The sequence below is a fragment of the Oncorhynchus kisutch genome, linkage group LG24, assembly GCF_002021735.2.
Source record: "Oncorhynchus kisutch isolate 150728-3 linkage group LG24, Okis_V2, whole genome shotgun sequence".
NCBI lineage: Eukaryota > Metazoa > Chordata > Actinopteri > Salmoniformes > Salmonidae > Oncorhynchus > Oncorhynchus kisutch.
Window position 1 is genome coordinate 23,257,051 of NC_034197.2, and position 19,038 is coordinate 23,276,088.

General features: G+C 42.5%; 1 protein-coding gene across 2 annotated transcripts in view; it reads left to right on the forward strand.

Moving 5' to 3' along the window:
• Positions 1–4,892: 4,892 nt before the first annotated feature.
• Positions 4,893–19,038, forward strand: part of LOC109869337 (monoglyceride lipase-like) — a 26,546-nt gene continuing 12,400 nt past the window's right edge. Inside the window, exons 1-7 of one of the 2 annotated variants that reach the window (XM_020459417.2) lie at positions 4,893–5,064; positions 6,255–6,399; positions 9,382–9,488; positions 11,987–12,123; positions 17,286–17,396; positions 17,642–17,731; positions 18,425–18,640. In XM_020459417.2, the coding sequence (XP_020315006.1) occupies positions 6,275–6,399; positions 9,382–9,488; positions 11,987–12,123; positions 17,286–17,396; positions 17,642–17,731; positions 18,425–18,640 (786 nt within the window). In that variant the 5' untranslated portion in view covers positions 4,893–5,064; positions 6,255–6,274. Of the gene's footprint in view, positions 5,065–6,021; positions 6,400–9,381; positions 9,489–11,986; positions 12,124–17,285; positions 17,397–17,641; positions 17,732–18,424; positions 18,641–19,038 lie in introns of those variants that run through there. The other variant, XM_020459416.2, reaches the window with a different exon arrangement.

Genomic DNA, 19,038 nt, shown 5'->3' on the forward strand with positions numbered 1-19,038 from the left:
ACACACACACACACACACACACACACGGCCAAAAACTAAGAAATAGAAAACATAGACTTTCCCACCAGAGTCACACCCTGACCTAACCAAACATAGAGAATAAAAAGGATCTCTAAGGTCAAGCAAAGAGGCACTGAGTTTGAAGGTAGGCCTTAAAAATACATCCACAGGTACACCTCCAATTGACTCAAATGATGCCAATTAGGCTATCAGAAGCTTCTAACGCCATGACACAATTTTCTGGAATTTTCCAAGCTGTTTAAAGGCACAGTCAACTTAGTGTATGTAAACTTCTGACCCACTGGAATTGTGATACAGTGAATTTTAAGTGAAATAATCTGTCTGTAAACAATTGTTGGAAAAATTACTTGTGTCATGCACAAAGTAGATGTCCTAACCAACTTGCCAAAACTATAGTTTGTTAACAAGAAATGTGTGGAGTGATTGAAAAACGAGTTTTAATGACTCCGCCCTAAGTGGATGTAAACTTCCGACTTCAACTGTACTGTCTAAACACACCACATATTTATATTTTCCTTGTGGATTCTGACTCACTCTAATATACGTGTCTCCTTGGATTGTTAATTGGACTCATTCTGCCATTTCTTGATTGTGTTTTAGATCATTTGTGTATTTGTATAGCATTTGCTAGACATTCTACTGCAGTGATGGAGCTAGTAACACAAGCATTTTGCTGTACCTGCTTTAAAACGCGCAAATCTGTGTACGCGACCAATAAACTTTTAATTTGATATGTTTAGTTGCAAGCGTGACTATTCTACAGCTCCATAGGGAGATTGTCTGTGGTACTTGGTCAGGGAACACACACTACAGTCAGGGAATGTTTTACCAGTGATTAGGCAGGTTATACTGATAGATCCTGAAAAGCCTTCTCTGAAAGCGTCAAGCGGTGTTTGGAATACAAAGCCTCTGACCTAAGCCTCTCTGAAGCATTGTGCAGAGACTATGTTATGAAACTGCTGAGGGTGGTGGCTGTGTTGAAACAGGAAGTGCCATTAACTTCACAAGATCTTCCTCTCAAACCATCAAACTCAGTCTGGGGCTGCTGATGTTATGTGCAGGGTGGCCCCAAACATCAACTATACCAGTCACAAGTTTGGACACACCTATTCATTCTAGGGTTTTCTTTATTTTTATTGTAGAATAACAATGAAGACATCAAAATGATGAAATAACACATATGGAATCATGGAGTAACCAAAAAAGTGGTAAACAAATCAAGATTTTTCAAAGGAGCCACCCTTTGCCTTGATGACAGCTTTGCACACTCTTGGCATTCTCTCAACCAGCTTCATGAGGTTGTTACCTGGAATGCATTTCAATTAACAGGTGTGCCTTGTTAAAAGTTAATTTGTGGAATTTCTTAACTTCTTAATGCGTTGGAGCCAATCAGTTGTGTTGTGAAAAGGTAGTAGTATACAGAAGATAGCCCTATTTGGTAAAAGACCAACTCCATATTATGGCAAGTACAGCTCAAATAAGCAAAGAGAAACGACAGTCCATCATTACTTTAACTTGTCATGCACTAATTGATTCGGGTGCGACAATATCACTCATCTCTCAAACATTGTTTGATGATCTCAAAAGGGCTTTGAAGCCAACTAAACATTGGTTAAAAGTGGAACGATGCGACACTATACTTCGAGGGGTCACTCAGACTACCTCGTCTCTCACATTATGAGTCATGCTGAAACTACACTTCAAGGACATATTCGCTCGTTCACCCTGTGTATGTTACCAGCCTCGAAACTGTACCCCTGCTACTTGGAGCAGACTTGATGGATCAGTTACTCCCATTGATGGATTGGAAAACCAACCAGGTATGGTCACAGGCTACAGTGCCTTCTCCACTGACCACACTGTCTTCCCCTAACGCTAACTGCAACGCAGTCATTCACGAGGGATATCTGTCGAAAGCACCTCCTGGGAAAAATATGTTTAGAAACCTCTTGGGGCAGAATCCTATCCAAGGAGATATTACGATATCTCGACACATTCCATCAGCCAACTTGATTGACCATTATTTTCAGGATTTCGAGCCAGCTGTCCCCTTGAATAAGCAACTTCCCTCCGATGATACACCTTCCGCTTTGTTGGGGACTGTCACCCCTTACAATGACACTAATGGCGTCAGTCCAGCAACTGACCCGATGACTCCTACTGGTGAAACACTGCGATATCACAGACCGATATCCTCGTCTCAGTTCGCAGGTACTGAAGAGTTTGCCACACGCGGATGCGTTGGGGACTGACATGCCTCTACAGCCACTGAGCGTTTTGAAGCACAAATACCAGGAGATTTGGTTGAAAGGCTACAGTCATTCTCATAACGCGGCCGCTGACAACTCGTACATAGGGTCCGACCTTTTCGGTTGCGCCTCGGACACCAACACCACCCGCTGGTGGTGGGGGGGGGGGGGGGGGGTCCGGAGACACAAAGGGGGGGAATAGTAGCCCAGACCCATGATGAGACTCATCGAGGCCAGTGGGGGGGTCGAGACTAGGGACAACACCATACGAGGCCGCCAGAGCATAAATCAAATCTAGTTGTAAACTCCCCTATGAGAACAGTGAGGAGCAGACAGGCCCCTAGACGGGGATTATCTTAGAACACATCTAAGATAGTACTGAGGTGTACCACACTGGTCGTAAAGGAAGTCCAGTGGACTTGTCCACCTCCAAAACAAATGGCAACAATAATCAGTCCTTGCCATGTGTAGGTTCAACTACAATACAACTACTAAAATGCTCCAATCATGTGTTCCGGTAGTATAATATTTCAGAATAAATCGGTAGGATAACTGGTCCCTTTGAGCACCAGTACCAATACCAGCAACAGTCAGTCTAGCTACAATCAGTAAGAAGGTTAGAGACCTAACCAATCAAATTACCCGTGACAATAGCGACATAGGAGTCACTCAGAGTGCAACACGTGGAAGGGAATCTCCAGTGCACTCTTCCAATGGTTAACACACGTCACTAATAAATAGAATCCTCCATTCAGGAGGAAAATTATTAGAATCATTAACCACGATTACACCACCTACGACTGGTCCAATACGTAGAGTACTTCCGTTGTGAGGTTAGCTCCTCCGTGGATAACATAGCTATGACTTGTTGTAAAAACTACTACAGACTCCCTTGACACCAATTCTGACTGACCTCCAGGCATTGACCTGAAAATTACCTGACTACGTCAGACTCATTATGAACAAGTTGTAATCTGCCAGGATACTTGGTTTTCTTTCCCTTGACATGCGCGCTTGTGTAAGCATAAACGCACATGCACAACGGAACATCCAATTAGGATTTATGCTAGGATCACTTAAGGGTCCAAGCAAAATACCAGCCTTAGTAAAGTTGAACATTTACTTCTAGGCCTTGGACTCTACAGCACTCACCAGTTTTCTTCCCAGAAGTCCATAGGTCATCCCTGTAGACTGCCAAAACGAGTGCCTTACAGCTGTAAACCTATCATATAGTTATCAACTTAGAATAGTGCCTAAGCAACACACCAAGTAGGAAAACCCCCAATATGGCATTAGAGACAATGCCATGATAGTCATTTTGCCAGAACATTGGACGTATATAGAATACAGTCCAATTAGATGATTTTGGTGTGAGAACTATATTTTGTATATCTTTTTTTTATGCTTTCATTCCTTTTCGGTTCAGTTCCTTTGACACTTAGGAAGTGATAGAGCCATAAACAAAGTCCCCATACAACCATCACTTAGTGCCACAACGCCGCTCATTGGGGAATGAATGTAATTATATAAATTTCATGAGTGTGTGTGCGTTGTTAACATCTGCCCAGATCTTCCAGTCTGGACGACGACCAGGGGGGGGGGGGGGGTGTCCCTATCCGGACACCCACGGCCCATCCTTGTGGCGGCATGCCCGCTGTCAGGGAGCCTACCAAGGTAAACCACCAGAGAGGGGGGGGGGGGGCAGCGTTGTCCAGGTTTGGCCATCATTGTAAATAAGAATTTGTTCTTATCTGACTTAAGGTAAAATAAAAATAAAAACGCAGAGTGAAGGAAAAGAAGCCAACAAGTGCTCAGCATATGTCGAAAGTCCTTCAAGATTGTTGGAAAAGCATTCCAGGTGAAGCTGGTTGAGAGAGTGCCAAGAGTGTGCAAAGCTGTCATCAAGGCAAAGGATGGCTACTTTGAAAAAATCTCAAATATATTTTGATTGTTTAACACTTTTTTGGTTACTACATGATTCCATATGTGTTATCTAATAGTTTTGATGTCTTCACTATTATTTTGCAATGTAGAAAATAGCAAAAATAAAGAAAAACCCTTGAATGAGTAGGTGTGTCCAAAGTTTGGACTGGTACTGTATGTGATTTGATATCATGTTTCTGGATCATAATGCATTAGTCTACAATGTCCAAACCCAGATCCATGTACAACATTCCAGGGCATCACAGTAACAATGCTTATCCTTTCTGTACCTGAATGTTTTTCTTAAATTCTTAGTATGTAACTAACCTGTTATTACTTCAAGGGCACTCTCTCTCTGTGTACATGTGTGTGGGTTTGTGTGTACATGTGTGTATCTGTGTGTGTGAGAAAGAGAGTGACCATTAGATTGTCATAGAAAAAAAGCTGAAAATCTAATGACCCACCGTTGCACAACCATGACCATCTATAATTGGAACTGGCCAAATCCAGTATTTGAACATGAACATTTAATAACAAACGGATGGGTTTATTCTGGGCCTCTGGTAGAACATAATCTATCTTCATCACCTATTCTCTGTTCCCAGAACCTCCAGCTAATAGCAGTTTTGCTCTGGACATGCAGGAGAGAGAGAGAGAGAGAGAGAGAGAGAGAGAGAGAAAGGCATTTTGGTCTAGTATGTGAAGCTCCATTCGCCTGCTGGAAATGGGTTTCAGTCCGTGTGTGTATTTGGGGTTTCCTCTCGCACGCATTACCTACAAGCAGCCACGCAACTTCACCCGAAAGAGCTGAAAAGAAAGAGAGAGCCTTGTGAGAGGAAGCAGAAACTAGAGAGACCTTTCAGGACATAAGGTTGGTCAACTTTTTTTGCCAGTCATCATCATTATAAAAACAAGACCTCAAGCATTGTTTCCATTTCTTGCTGTTATCTCAGCCAAGAGTTTACTGTCCACCTCTGAATATTGAATTTTATTCAACAGATACAATGTTGCTACTAATAATAATGTAACAAATGTGACAGGTATGCCATTTAAATCACAAAAATGTCACGTTTGGCTACATTGTTATAAGTAGCAAAATGTGATATGTTGAAACATTTGACTGTGGATCCATATATGACACAGGCTATCAAAAATAACATCAAAGTATTTCTAGAATTTCTGGCTATATGTATCGCTTGTGTATGCTATTTGACCCTACTTTCGACAGTGCCAAAACTAGTAGTGTTGTCGACAGTGTCCCCTCATGTCCCTTGAGACTGTGGCCGATCTATTTATAGCTTATCAGAAGCACTATCATCAATAGTTAATTGACCCAGGCGCACATTCGTTAACATTTATATTTTTGGTTTCACAAGCCTACATCAACTTGATATATGTTATTATTAAAATGTAGTCAAACTAGACCTCAGGAAATAGCGCGGTTAATTTTTACTGACATCCTCTTTTGCACGACATTCATTCTGTAGCCTACATTCAGTCACCTTGACTGCACTGTAGCCTATTGTCAGTGCTGGACTTGGACTGAAATAGGTGCTGGTACTCATTTTTGGTGCTGGTACTGTTTATATTTAGGTGCAGGAGCTCCACAATACTTTTGAGTTAATATTCTATAAGAGGAACAGGAGCTCAAGCAGTAGAACATTTGAGGTGCTGGCACTCAGCTGAGGTGAGCGTCTGCCCAAGTCAAGAACTCCCTATTGTTACTGTAACATAATACTATATTGCTATCCATTTAATGTGCACTTGCCATAAAAGTCAGCTGCTGAGCGTGAAGGGGAGGGGTTGTGGTGAAGCGTGACTACAGTCGCTCGGGGAGAAGCGAGTTGAACATAGGCTTACGCTTCCGTGACGTAGATCGCTTGTATTGAATTGAAAAAAAAAATCTAAACTGCGGAATCGCTTGCTGCTGACCACCAGCCAGCCAGCAAATTAATGAAAAATAGCTAACAATGAACGTCTTGGTCACGTGCTTGTTTTTCGCCGGTCTGTCCTACCTGTATAGCACCGATCTAATATCTGTGCTCCGTGTTTATGTTGCAGAGTGGGTCCTCGGCGCCTCCATGCCCGAACCAGGAGCTCCGCGGCGGACTCCGCAAGGTGTCCCCTACGCCGACTTGCAGCACATCGTCAACGCCGACGGACAGCACTTGTTCTGCCGCTACTGGGAGCCAGAGGGCCCCCCAAGGTCAGTGGAAGAAATGTGATGTGATGTGTAAAACGAGGTATAATCCATAAAAGAGCGTGGATGATCGAAGACAAGGACATTGTTTTCGTCACCTGCCATGTCCGGAGGTTGTGCGTGTATTTTTGAAATGATTAACAATGCCTTCATTATTTAATAGAACGTCAACTGCTATGTATCCTATGTGTCCTATAATAAAAAGTAACATTTTACACAGAGATAATATCTTTTTGAGGCTACACCAGCCTGTTAGAGACTGTCAGACTCAAATAAGATACAACATGACGTTTTCAATACAGTAAGTTATTATGCACCTGTCCTTGGTCCCTGCCCCCTCACCCCATAACACCATTTAAAATGGAACAGACTCCAATACATCAGAGACAGAGAGTTGGGCCTGGAAACAGAGGCACACAACGTCTGGACTGTAGTCAAGCTAGTGTCACACCAAACCATGGAGCTTGCAGTAGCCTACAACTGACTCATGCTAGCTCTGACAGGGTGTTTGTGGTCTCACTTCTCTATAAACATGTAAGCATGTTCCTTGTTCCTTGTTTGTGGGCGGATTGAGAATCTGTCTCGGATCACACACACAGCTCCTGTCATATAGGCCAGGCTATAGAATGTCACTCCTAGTGTATGAACCTAATTCAATCAACATTACAGTCAGGCTAGTCCAATGGCACAGTACAGTAAGTACAGTACACCCACATCTCACACAACAACAACCATTTACATGCCTGCACTGCGGTCTAGCAACGGTTACTGCAGCAACCATTCATCCTCCTCAGCAGCACAGTCTTACTACAGACATACTGTTACTATGGTTACCACCAGGTCCCTAGAATACTGCTAATTGAATAATTTCTACTGACAGTAGTGTGGGTCAGTTAATAGTTCGAGCACTGTTTGTTTAGCACATGCTATTCTTTAGACTGGAGGCTAGTATTTGGCATCTCATATGGGGGTGGGAAAATCAGAGAGAAACATATTTTAGGGCTTTCTGTTCATGTGGTGGCATCATTTATAAAAATGACTGTTTTGGTGTAAATCTGTACAAGCTATGGATTCTCCCCTTTATGATTTTGTGAGATCTAGCCCCTCAGGTTTTAAAGGTTGGATTAAAATAAAAGAAATGCTTGTTTAAAAATGTGTTGTAACATCAACTGCATGCCATTTCTGCCATTCATGTCCATTGATGGCATCACTGACTGGCCATATAGAGTGTAAAGGCATCTGCGTGTTTCCCATCCGGAACAGTCCGTGCATATATTATGACATTCTGGGAAGTTTTTGTTGGTTTTGGTCTTTGGCAAGTTTTTTTTTTTGGGGGGGGGCTGTTCGTGCACAACATTTTGTTTTCTCGACAAGCTGAAGTTCGGAGCCGAAGTCTACGCCCCTTAGTCGGTCATTGGTCAACAGTAGAGATTCTTCAATGAAGTGTTTGTTGTCATTCAAAGATAGACGACTCGTTTTCATGCAATTTTTTTAACTTGAGAAATACTGCTAAACCTTACCACAACATTAAACCTAACCCTAACTCCCTAACCTAACCAATATCCCTAATAATAACCCTAACCCCTAAGCCTAAAATAGCCTTTTTACAAGTGAGGACCGGCAAAATGTCCTCACTTCTCTGAATTTTTGTTGGTTTGCTATTATTGTGAGGACTTTTCAACAAGCATTTAATATACTCACAAGTATATTAAAACGTGTCCACACACACACACACACACACACACACACACACACACACACACACACACTGCATGTAGTTAAGTGGGTCATTCCACTATTGATGTTTTACACAATTGAATCAGGATTACAATAATTTCCTTACCAAACAAGGCTGACTTGAATGTTTGTCTTATTGCTTTTAGTCTCTCTCACTACTCATTGACACACACTTACCAAAACGTGCTCATTTGGCTGTTCTGGTTGTAGCTGTATTCACTGTGGTGTCCCCAGCCCTGTCTCACACAGTCTGCAGTCAGGGCTATGGCCCTGGAGTGTTGAGCAGCTTAGGCCCTTGATCTGATTAAGATGCCAGTGTTCAGGCCCTGGCCCATTTACAACCTCTTCCTACCTCGACTACACACGTGCAGCTTGATATGCCATAGAGATTGACCAGTCTTATTGTGTTTGAGTGAATGAATCTATTCATGGTGGATATCAGTCCATGTGGTATGAAACAGAGTTCAGTCTGCATCTCATGAAGAGGATTATCGTCTTGGCTCGTTTCATGCTGCGGGAAAACTTGATGTTCTTTCAGGCTAGAGGCAGCATTTGATAAGCCTGGTTCAAAGCCACATTCTGGGAGACAAGTGGCTCCAAATTCCTTGGAGAGATTGAGGGAGGGACAGAATTTTGACTCCCTACTACCATTCTCAAGACACTGAATATACTGAGATTAGCTCTATAGAAGTCCTACTGTCCCATGTGTGTTGGGAACATTATGTTCACACAAAGGCACGCTTTGAGAAACTCCTTCTTAGCCAACAAGTACATGTGAAGCTCTAGCCAGCCAGGAGGCTCTCAAATAAGAATGAGAGAGAGAAACTGGAACAGAGATACTAATGAAGTTTAATGAACAGCCACTCTCTCTCTTCCTTTCGCATCTCCTTCTCTGAGCATATTCAGGCTAATTGCCATTGACTGAGAGCTTCACTCAGTTTTGAAAACTGGTTATAGGCAGGAACTAAAGCAGCATTGGCAAGCTGGGTTGGCTCCCTGCTCTTTCTGTTGGCTATGTGTCTGTTTTTGGAGATTAGTCCACTGTCTGTTTCCACTTAACTCTGCTGCTCTGTGGGCAAACAAGGGTGTGTCGTAGTTCTGATAGCTGCTATCGCTGGAGGATGTGAGATGTTTAACTCTGATGAAACCCTTGAAGGTGATCACAAGGATGTTGTTTTTGTGTTGTTAATGTGTGTCCATGTGCCTATGTGCATGTAATGTGACTGACTTCTCCTTCCCCATTTCTTGCAGGGCTCTGGTGTTCGTGGCCCATGGGGCAGGGGAGCATTGTGGGCCGTATGATGAGATCGGCCAGACCCTGAAGGAACAGTCTCTGCTTGTCTTTGCACACGACCATGGTGAGTTAAACAGCTTGCAGCACCTCTTACAGAGCCACAGGGGTAGCACTTATTTTACAGTACAGAAATGACCTATTCTAAGGTTATTATAGAGTAATGAGGAGGGTGTTCATACATGTCATTTGTCTATGACAGTCAAATCTTTTTCCATTGAGTTTCAAAGAAATAACCAAAATATTGAATCACTAGGGGAGAGTGGGATGTTTGACACAGACGAGCATGCACACACACACACACACCCTTCACTGCTGAGGAGCAAAGAGCAGCATCGCCTGACAGACACCAATTGGCTTCCATTGCACCATTATCAGTGGAAGCTATGAGAGAAAGGCACATGTTCTGAATGCTTTCTTTCAGCAGCAGTGGCAAGGTTAGCGGGGGGGAGGGGTGTTAAGCAATTATACACATTTACCATGGCTTATGCCTTGTTTTTATGCTATCTGAGTGACTCAAACATTATAACAAAATCTATGCTATGCCATTTTTTTACATTCTAGATTCTCCCTGAATGTCTATTTTAGTGATTGTTATTTCTCAAAAATAATCTTATTTAAAAAATATATTATACTTTATCTGGTTTTAGTCTTTTTAGTTTACACTGAAAATGTTTTACCATCCCCCATTTTAAAAATTTAAATATATATATATACAGTACCAGTCAAAAGTTTGGACACACCTACTCATTCAAGGGTTTTTCTTTATTTTTACTATTTTCTACATTGTAGAATAATAGTGAAGACATCAAAACTAATGAAATAACACATATGGAATCATGTAGTAAACAAAAAAGTGTTAAACAATGAAAATATATTTTATATTTGAGATTCTTCAAAGTAGCCGTCCTTTTCCTTGATGACAGCTTTGCACACTCTGCATTTTCTCAACCAGTTTCATGAGATAGTCACCTGGAATGCATTTCAGTTAACAGGTGTGCGTTGTTAATTTGTGGAATTTCTTTCCTTCTTAATGCGTTTTAGCCAATCAGTTGTGTTGTGACAAGGTAGGGGTGGTATACAGAAGATAGCCCTATTTGGTAAAAGACCAACTCCATATTATGGCAAGAACAGCTCAAATAAGCAAAGAGAAACGACAGTCCATCATTAATTAAGACATGAAGTCAATCTGGAAAATGTCAAGACCTTTGAAAGTTTTTTCAAGTGCAGTTGCAAAACCATCAAGCACGATGATGAAACTGGCTCTCATGAGGACCTCCACAGGAAAGGAAGACCCAGAGTAACATTTGCTGCAGAGGATAAGTTCATTAGAGTTAACTGCACCTCAGATTGAAACCAAATAAATGCTTCACAGAGACACATCTCAACATCAACTGTTCAGAGGAGACTGCTTGAATCAGGCCTTCATGGTCGAATTGTTGCAAAAAAACTACTAAGGACACCACTAAGAAGAAGAGACTTGCTTGGGCCAAGAAACACGAGCAATGGACATTAGACCTGTGGAAATCTGTCCTTTGGTCTGATGAGTCCAAATTTGAGATTTTTGGTTCCAACCGCCGTGTCTTTATGAGACACAGAGTAGGTGAACAGATGATCTCTGCATGTGTGGTTCCCACTGTGTAGCATGAAGGAGGAGGTGTGATGGTGTGGGGGTGCTTTGCTGGTGACACTGTCTGTGATTTTTTTTAAACAATTTTATTCAATGCACACTTAACCAGCATGGCTACCACAGCATTCTGCAGCGATACGCCATCCCATCTGGTTTGGGGTTAGTGGGACTATCATTTGTTTTACAACAGGACAATGACCCAAAACACACCTTCAGGCTGTGTTAGGGCTATTTGACCAAGAAAGAGAGTGATGGAGTGCTGCATCAGATGACCTGGCCTCCATAATCACCCAACCTCAACCCAATTGAGATGGTTTGGGCTGAGTTGGACAGCAGAGTGAAGGAAAAGCAGCCAACAAATGCTCAGCATATGTGGGAACTCCTTCAAGACTGTTGGAAAAGCATTCTAGGTGAAGCTGGTTGAGTGAATTCCAAGAGTATGCAAAGCTGTCATCAAGGCAAAGGGTGGCTACTTTGAAGAATCTAAAATATATTTAGATTTGTTTACACTTTTTTGTTCACTACATGATTCAATGTGTGTTATTTCATAGTTTTGATGTTGTCACTATTATTCTACAATGTAGAAAATAGTAAAAATAAAGAAAAACCCTTGAATGAGTAGCTGTGTGTGTGTGTGTGTGTGTGTGTGTGTGTGTGTGTGTGTGTGTGTGTGTGTGTGTGTGTGTGTGTGTGTGTGTGTGTGTGTGTGTGTGTGTGTATTATGGTAGCCACTATTTAGCAGCAGTGGTGTGCCCCTGCTGAATGCATATAGGGGAAACACTGGCTTCATTGGCATGCTCAGAGCAAAGTGTTAGCTCTCCCTCTTTTCTGCACAGAGAGTAATGAGGGGGAGAGTGGGCAATTTATTCCCCTCTTGTCTCTGTAACTCAGTAGTTTCTCTAGTCTCATCTCGTGTCTCTCTCTCCCTCCATCAGTTGGCCATGGCCAGAGTGAAGGAGACAGGATGAATATTAAGGACTTCCAGGTGTTTGTCAGAGACTCCCTCCAGCACATTGATCTGATGAAGGGACGACACCCTGACCTGCCAATCTTCATCATTGGACATTCTATGGTGCGGTACCCTCTTTAGTCTCCTCCCTGACCAAACATTGAGACTGTATTATTGCCAGGGGCTATGGTATGTTTACCTCTCAGTACAATACAGGACAAACTGTTTTCTCAGAGGTCATAGGGCCAGGGTTACCTTAAGGCTATATCCATCACACAAACATTAGACAAGGCCTGCATTCAACACCCCCTACACTCAGTGTGACTCAAATGACCACAGATGCTCTGACATCACAGCTGACGTGTATGACATCATTTATTCTACAAACTCTTGGGAGATGGTGTCCTTTGAAAGTCTAGCTTTGTAAGAACCAATAGTGCCAAGTCAGGCTTTCAAAAGGATTTACCGTATTTAGCATTAGAGGCCTCGTTTCCCTTCCGTGCTGCTCTTTCCTGTCTATGTTTGCTTGTTCTGCTATGACTGAACTCTGCTTCTGTGACGTAAAGCCCATGAACAATGGAAACCATCTGTAGACTATTGGTCAAGATCCTCATTGTTATAGCAATCCTTTAGATTCCCTCATGTACCACCAGCCATGCACCTATAGACAGCCTTGCCCTGGGTTTGACCTGCTGTTATAATTAGAGTACTTTGTTTCACTATGCCTGGAATGTAGGCAATTTTAGTAGAGTAAATGTTTAGAACGTCTGAACGTAAACATTTAAACAGGAAGTTTTAATGGGAAGTTATTGTGATGGAAAAGCCTGTGGAGTGAGGTAAGGCTTGGCATTTTACAGGCATGTGGGCCGGCTTCCCGGACACAGATGATGCTTAGTCTAGGACTAAAAGGTATGCTCAATGGAGCAGCTCCATTTAAAGTCATTTTAGTCCAGGGCTAGGCTTAATCTGTGTCTGGGAAACCAGCCCCAAATGAATATGAAAAAGCAATGCTTAGAACCCATGTCTGATGCCTTGAGACTGTAATGTACGAGCAGCGTCAAATTGTGCACTTCTTGTGTCGGGCAAATACCACCACCACTATTGGCATTGAAGCCCTGAAGCCTGTGGTCTCAGTCAACTTGATAAATCAGAGGAAGATTTTCAAAAATAAGTGAATATTTAATCGTTATTTGTGAATGTATGAAAAATGTGCCGGTGGAAAAATATTTTGATGTGGGGCGCGGCCCTCTAATAATCACACAGCATGTTTTCACTGTAATAGCTACTGTAAATCAGACAGTGCAGTTAGATTAACAAGAATTTAAGCTTTCAGCCGATATAACACACTTATATTTACATAAATGTTTAAAATCCATAATATTTATGATTATTTATTTGAATTGCTTGCTTGCCAGTTTCAACGGAAGTTGTTCCGCTAGCAGGACTCCTATCCCTAAGAAGTTTTTAAAGACCTGAAGCCTGTGGTCTCAGTCAACACAAATGGCATGTTTAAGATTACAGAGGAGAATCTTAATCCAGATACAGACTAGTCCAGATACACATAGTCCCAAAGCATCCTTTACTGCAGTACATGCACTGACCACTGATGAATTGACCAGTGACCCTCACTGCCCTCAAAAACAGACCCTCTTATCCAAGCTTAAACCTTGCTACACTGCCCACTCTCCTACTGATCTTTCACTGCTGTCCTGGTTAGTGAGCTAAACAGACCCTTGCTCCTTACTGACCAATTTCTCCCTCCATCCCTCCTTCTCCTCCTCTCTTTCTGTACTTACTGACCACCTAACTCATTCCTCCCTCCTTCCCCATCTCCCACTCTGGTGCTGTAGATCTGGCCCTCTTCCATTTCCAACTTCGTCAGAACCAGGCCTTTATGTAATGTCAGTATGTTAGGCCTTACATAACCACAATCCAAGTATTCATAGTGTCAGGGGACGCAACACTATGCAAGTATTTCCCCCCTCATTGCAGTCGGGGATTAGTGTGTGTGTTTGTGTGTATTTCTAGTGGAGGCCTCTCTCATCAGTTCCTTAAAGAGCCTCTCTGTTTCTCGCTCACCCTTCCTGCTCAATCCCCTAAAGGCCTCTCTGTCTCTCTATAGCATGAAACACACAGGGAATCTCCTTGCCGATAGGTACTTATCACAGTGGGATGTCGTTCCTTCTCTTGCTAGAACAAAAGCGGTACTTGCAGCATTCTGACCGAGTTGCGACAAACCTACCGATTCTACTTGATCACAATGCTCGTCAGTGGCCAACAAATGGACTGTGAGACAATCAGAGAACACAAACGCCCACGTGGGGGAGCCTACAAAAAAAGGATAGAATTGGGCATTTTCTCTATACATCCACAGGTGAGCCAGTAACACTTCATATGCAGTGTAGGCTATAGGTGGTAGCTAGCTAAGTCCACAGACGCAATGCACACAACACTAAATACTTCCTCCAAGCTAGCTAACCACTGTAGCTAGCATTGACATTATAATTAAATCACTATAGATTAACTAGTTTCCATGAAACAGCTGCCTGTGTTCGCTGATCCTTAGCAGTGTCCTTACTAACTAGCAAATATGCTAACTTTAGCTAGCTAGGTAAACATTTGGCTATGGGCTGGCACTGGTAGTATGGGGTAAAGGAGAGGGAATTAAATTGTTTCTTTGTCATCTTGCTAGCTCTGGCCATCTGGCTGGTATCAATAATGTCTTTCTACAAAATAGCAACATTAGCGCAGATCGCTTGATATCTAGACCATAAGCAATATGCACGGATATGCAATGCCAAACATCGCTACTGCCAGTTAGGGTTTGGAGTATTTTAACAATGTGTTAGCTGGTTGATGACTTCCAAAGTCTTTGTTGTGTGAACACAAAAGAGATTGACTGCAGACACTGTTCAGAGGTGCTAAATACTGTCGGCATTTGTGGTCTCTCTTGATTAGTTATTGGAGAGATCCAAGAGATACACAGAATATATTCATTACACAGTGCATTCGGAAAGTATTCAGACCCCTTGACTTTTTCCACATTTTGTTATGTTACAGCCTTATTCTAAAATTGATTAAATAGTTTTTTTCCCTCATCAATCTACACATAAAATATCATAATGAGAATTTTCAGCAAATTCTTAATGAAAGAAAAACTGAAATAGAACATATTGTCATAAGTATTCAGACCCTTTACTCAGTACTTTGTTGAAGCACCTTTGGCAGCCTTGAGTCTTCTTGAGTATGACACTACAAGCTTGGCACACTTGTATTTGGGCAGTTTCTGCCATTCTTCTCTGCAGATCCTCTCAAGCTCTGTCAGGTTGGATAGGGAGCTATTTTCTATTTTTGCAGAGCTATTTTCAGGTCTCCCCAGAGATGTTCGATTGTATTCAAGTTCGGGCTCTGGCTGGGCCACTCAAGGACATTCATAAACTTGCCCCGAAGCCACTCCTGCGTTGTCTTAGCTGTGTGCTTAGGGTTGTTGTCCTGTTGGAAGGTGAACCTTCTCCCCAGTCTGAGGTCCTGAGTGTTCCTGGAGCAGGTTTTCATCAAGGACCTCTCTGTACTTTGCTCTGTTAATCTTTTCCTCGATCCTGACCAGTCTCCCAGCCCCTGCCGCTGAAAAACATCCCCACAGCATGACGCTTCCAACACCATGCTTCACTGTAGGGATGGTGCCAGGTTTCCTCCAGACGTGACACTTGGCAATCAGGCCAAAGAGTTCAATCTTGGTTTCATCAGACCAGAAAATCTTGTTTCTCATGGTCTGAGAGTCCTTTAGGTGCCTTTTGTCAAACTCCAAGCGGGCTGTCATGTGCCTTTTACTGAGGAGTGGCTTCCGTCTGGCCATAAAGGCCTGATTGGTAGAGGGCTGCAGAGATAGTTGTCCTTCTGGAAGTTTCTCCCATCTCCACAGAGGAGCTCTGTCAGAGTGACCATCCATCCGGTTCTTGGTCACCTCCCTGACCAAGGCCCTTCCTCCCCCGATTGCTCAGTTTGGCCAGGCGGCCAGCTCTAAGAAGAGTCTTGGTGGTTCCAAACTTCTTCCATTTAAGAATGATGGAGGCCACTGTGTTCTTGGGGACCTTCTATGCTGCAGAAATGTTTTGGTACCTTTCCCCAGATCTGTTCCTCGACACAATCCTGTCTCGGAGCTCTCCGGACAATTCTATCAACCTGTCATCTATAAGTCTTTGCTAGGTAAAGCTTCGCCTTATCTCAGCTCACTCGTCACGATAACAACACCCACCCGTAGCACGCACTCCAGCAGGTATATCTCACTGGTCATCCACAAAGCCAACACCCCCTTTGGCTGCCTTTCCTTCCAGTTCTCTGCTGCCAATGACTGACTGGAACGAATTGCAAAAATCGCTGAAGCTAGAGACTTATATTTATTTCCCTCACTAACTTTAAACATCAGCTAACCGATCGCTGCGGCTGTACATAGCCCATCTGTAAATAGCCCATCCAATCTAACTACCTCATCCCCATATTGTTTTTATTTACCTTTCTTCTCTTTTGCACACCAGTATTTCTATTTGCACATCATCTGCACATCTATCACTCCAGTGTTAATTTAGCTAAATTGTAATTACTTGCTACTATGGCCTATTTATTAACAGGATGTACCTGAGCTCAATTTCGAGTCTCATAGCAAGGGGTCTGAATACTTATGTAAATAAGGTATTTCTTTATTTTATTTTTAATTCATTAGAAAAAAATGTCTAAAACCTGTTTTTGCTTTGTCATTATGGGGTATTGTGTGTAGATAGAAGAGGACATAGTTTTTATTTAATCCATTTTAGAATAAGGCTGTAACAAAATGTGGAAAAAGGGAAGGGGTCTGAATACTTTCCGAATGCACTGTATGTGCCATTTAGCAGATGCTTTTATCCCAAGCAACTTGGTCATAAGTGCATACTTTTTACCTCTGGGTGGTCCCGGGAATCAAACCCACTACCCAGCATTACAAGTGCCATGCTCTACCAACTGAGCTAAATTGTATGGTTATTACTGAATAGATCTAGCTATGTTCGTGCTATATATGTGATCTATTTAGAGCCTCACTCGATAGAGGCCCCTACTCATGAATATTCAAATGTCTGGGCAGACAAACACTGTTCAAACAAATTGGTCTCCCAGAAAAACATCAAGAATTATCTGTGCCAAATTGATTCATTGTAGAAAGCAGTTGTGCATCTCCTAATTAGTTTACCCTCGCTTATTTGATTTAAATCACAGAAGATCATAACTTCTCTTCCTTTTCCCCTTTCATTCAGGGTGGAGCCATTTCCATTCTGACGGCGTGTGAACGACCTAATGACTTTGCCGGTGTGGCTCTGATTGCTCCTATGGTCAAGATGAATCCAGAATCTGCCACACCCTTCAAGGTGGGTTTCACCCATACAAATATGCTTTACTTGCTGCTCACCCACCATCCTCCCAATAACTTGAACGAGGATGTCCGTTCTGGGATATCTAGTTCTATGGTTTAGCGGGTCACCAATGTCTACAGATCCATACAACTCAGTACCATACCGTTTGTTTGTACAACTACTTAACCACTGACCAGAGATGTATTAGTTCCCTACATTCCTTTGTAATCACTGGGGATTTCCTTATTTGTTGTCTACAGGTGTTCCTGGCTAAAGTCCTAAATCACATGGTACCTAGTCTCTCTCTGGGCTCTATTGAGTCTAAATGGGTTTCACGGGACCAAAAACAGGTGAGACTAATCTATGTAGTGTGTGTGTGTGTGTGTGCATGCTTGCGTGTGTGTACATACATCCGTGCGCAAATACACAAAGCAGATGTTTAGGATGTAGAAGTTAGAGTTAAAGAGTTTATTTAGTCGCAAAGGACAATGTGACTGAATGAAGAAAGAGAGTTGGAGATAAGGCTCTATAGGAGCCCATATGTCTGGGTTTGTGTGTTGTGTATGTTTTGCCGTTTCAAAGGCTGCTCCACAATAGAGTCTTGACTGAGATCCAGGCCTAGGGATTTGTCACGTCGTCCAGTTCTCTGTTTACACCCAAAGTTACCCTTAAACAAGGGAAGCAACAGACAACAATGGGTACACCCTCCTTTCACAACCTGTTATGTTGAGGAAATGCACTTATCACAACAAAGGCAGGTGCAGGTCTGGTGTCAAGCTTCTAGACAGAAAATAGGTCATGAGTGTTACAGTTCTCCATTTTTTTAAATTATTCAAAGCACCAGGATATGGCCTGAGATAAACTTCAGCAGTGAGTGTTATATACTGGACACAATGTATTCAGGCCAGATCTTGTAGAGTAGTATTTGCATCATGTGTCAATATTGAGAAAGCCAAGTACCCTGTGGGATACTATCAGTGAACGTCTAAAGGAAATGAAACATGCTCAGTGGTCACTCAACGGTCCCTTCCTTTACCCTGCAGGTTGAGGCGTATGACAATGATGAGTTGAACTATCACGGTGGGCTGCGTGTGTCATTTGGCATGCAGCTGATGGGCGCGGTGGCGCGGATCGAGAGAGAGGTCCCTGCCATCACCTGGCCCTTCCTGCTTCTCCATGGTGACGACGACAAGTTGTGTGACATTAGAGGGTCCCAGATGATGTTTGACATGGCCCAGAGCACGGACAAGAAGATTAAGGTGGGACCAGCACCAGAGACATACAGTACCAGTCAAAAGTGTGGACACACCTACTCATTCAAGGGCTTCTCTTTACTTTTCTACATTGTAGAATAATAGTGAAGACATCAACTATAACACATATGGATTCATGTAGTAACCAAACAAAAGTGAAGAATCTCAAATATATTTTGGTTTGTTGAACAAAGTAGCCACCCTTTGATTTGATTACAACTTTGCACATTCTTAGCACTGCAGACAGGCCAAAACCAGACATGTCTCAACAGATGTGAATAGGTCAGACACTAAGTCATACAAACTGATATAGACAAGCCAGTATATTTAGAAAGGACACCATCTTATCTGAGCTTGAACTTTTCTATTTTCTGCTCTTGAACATTCTGTATTTGTTTCACTGG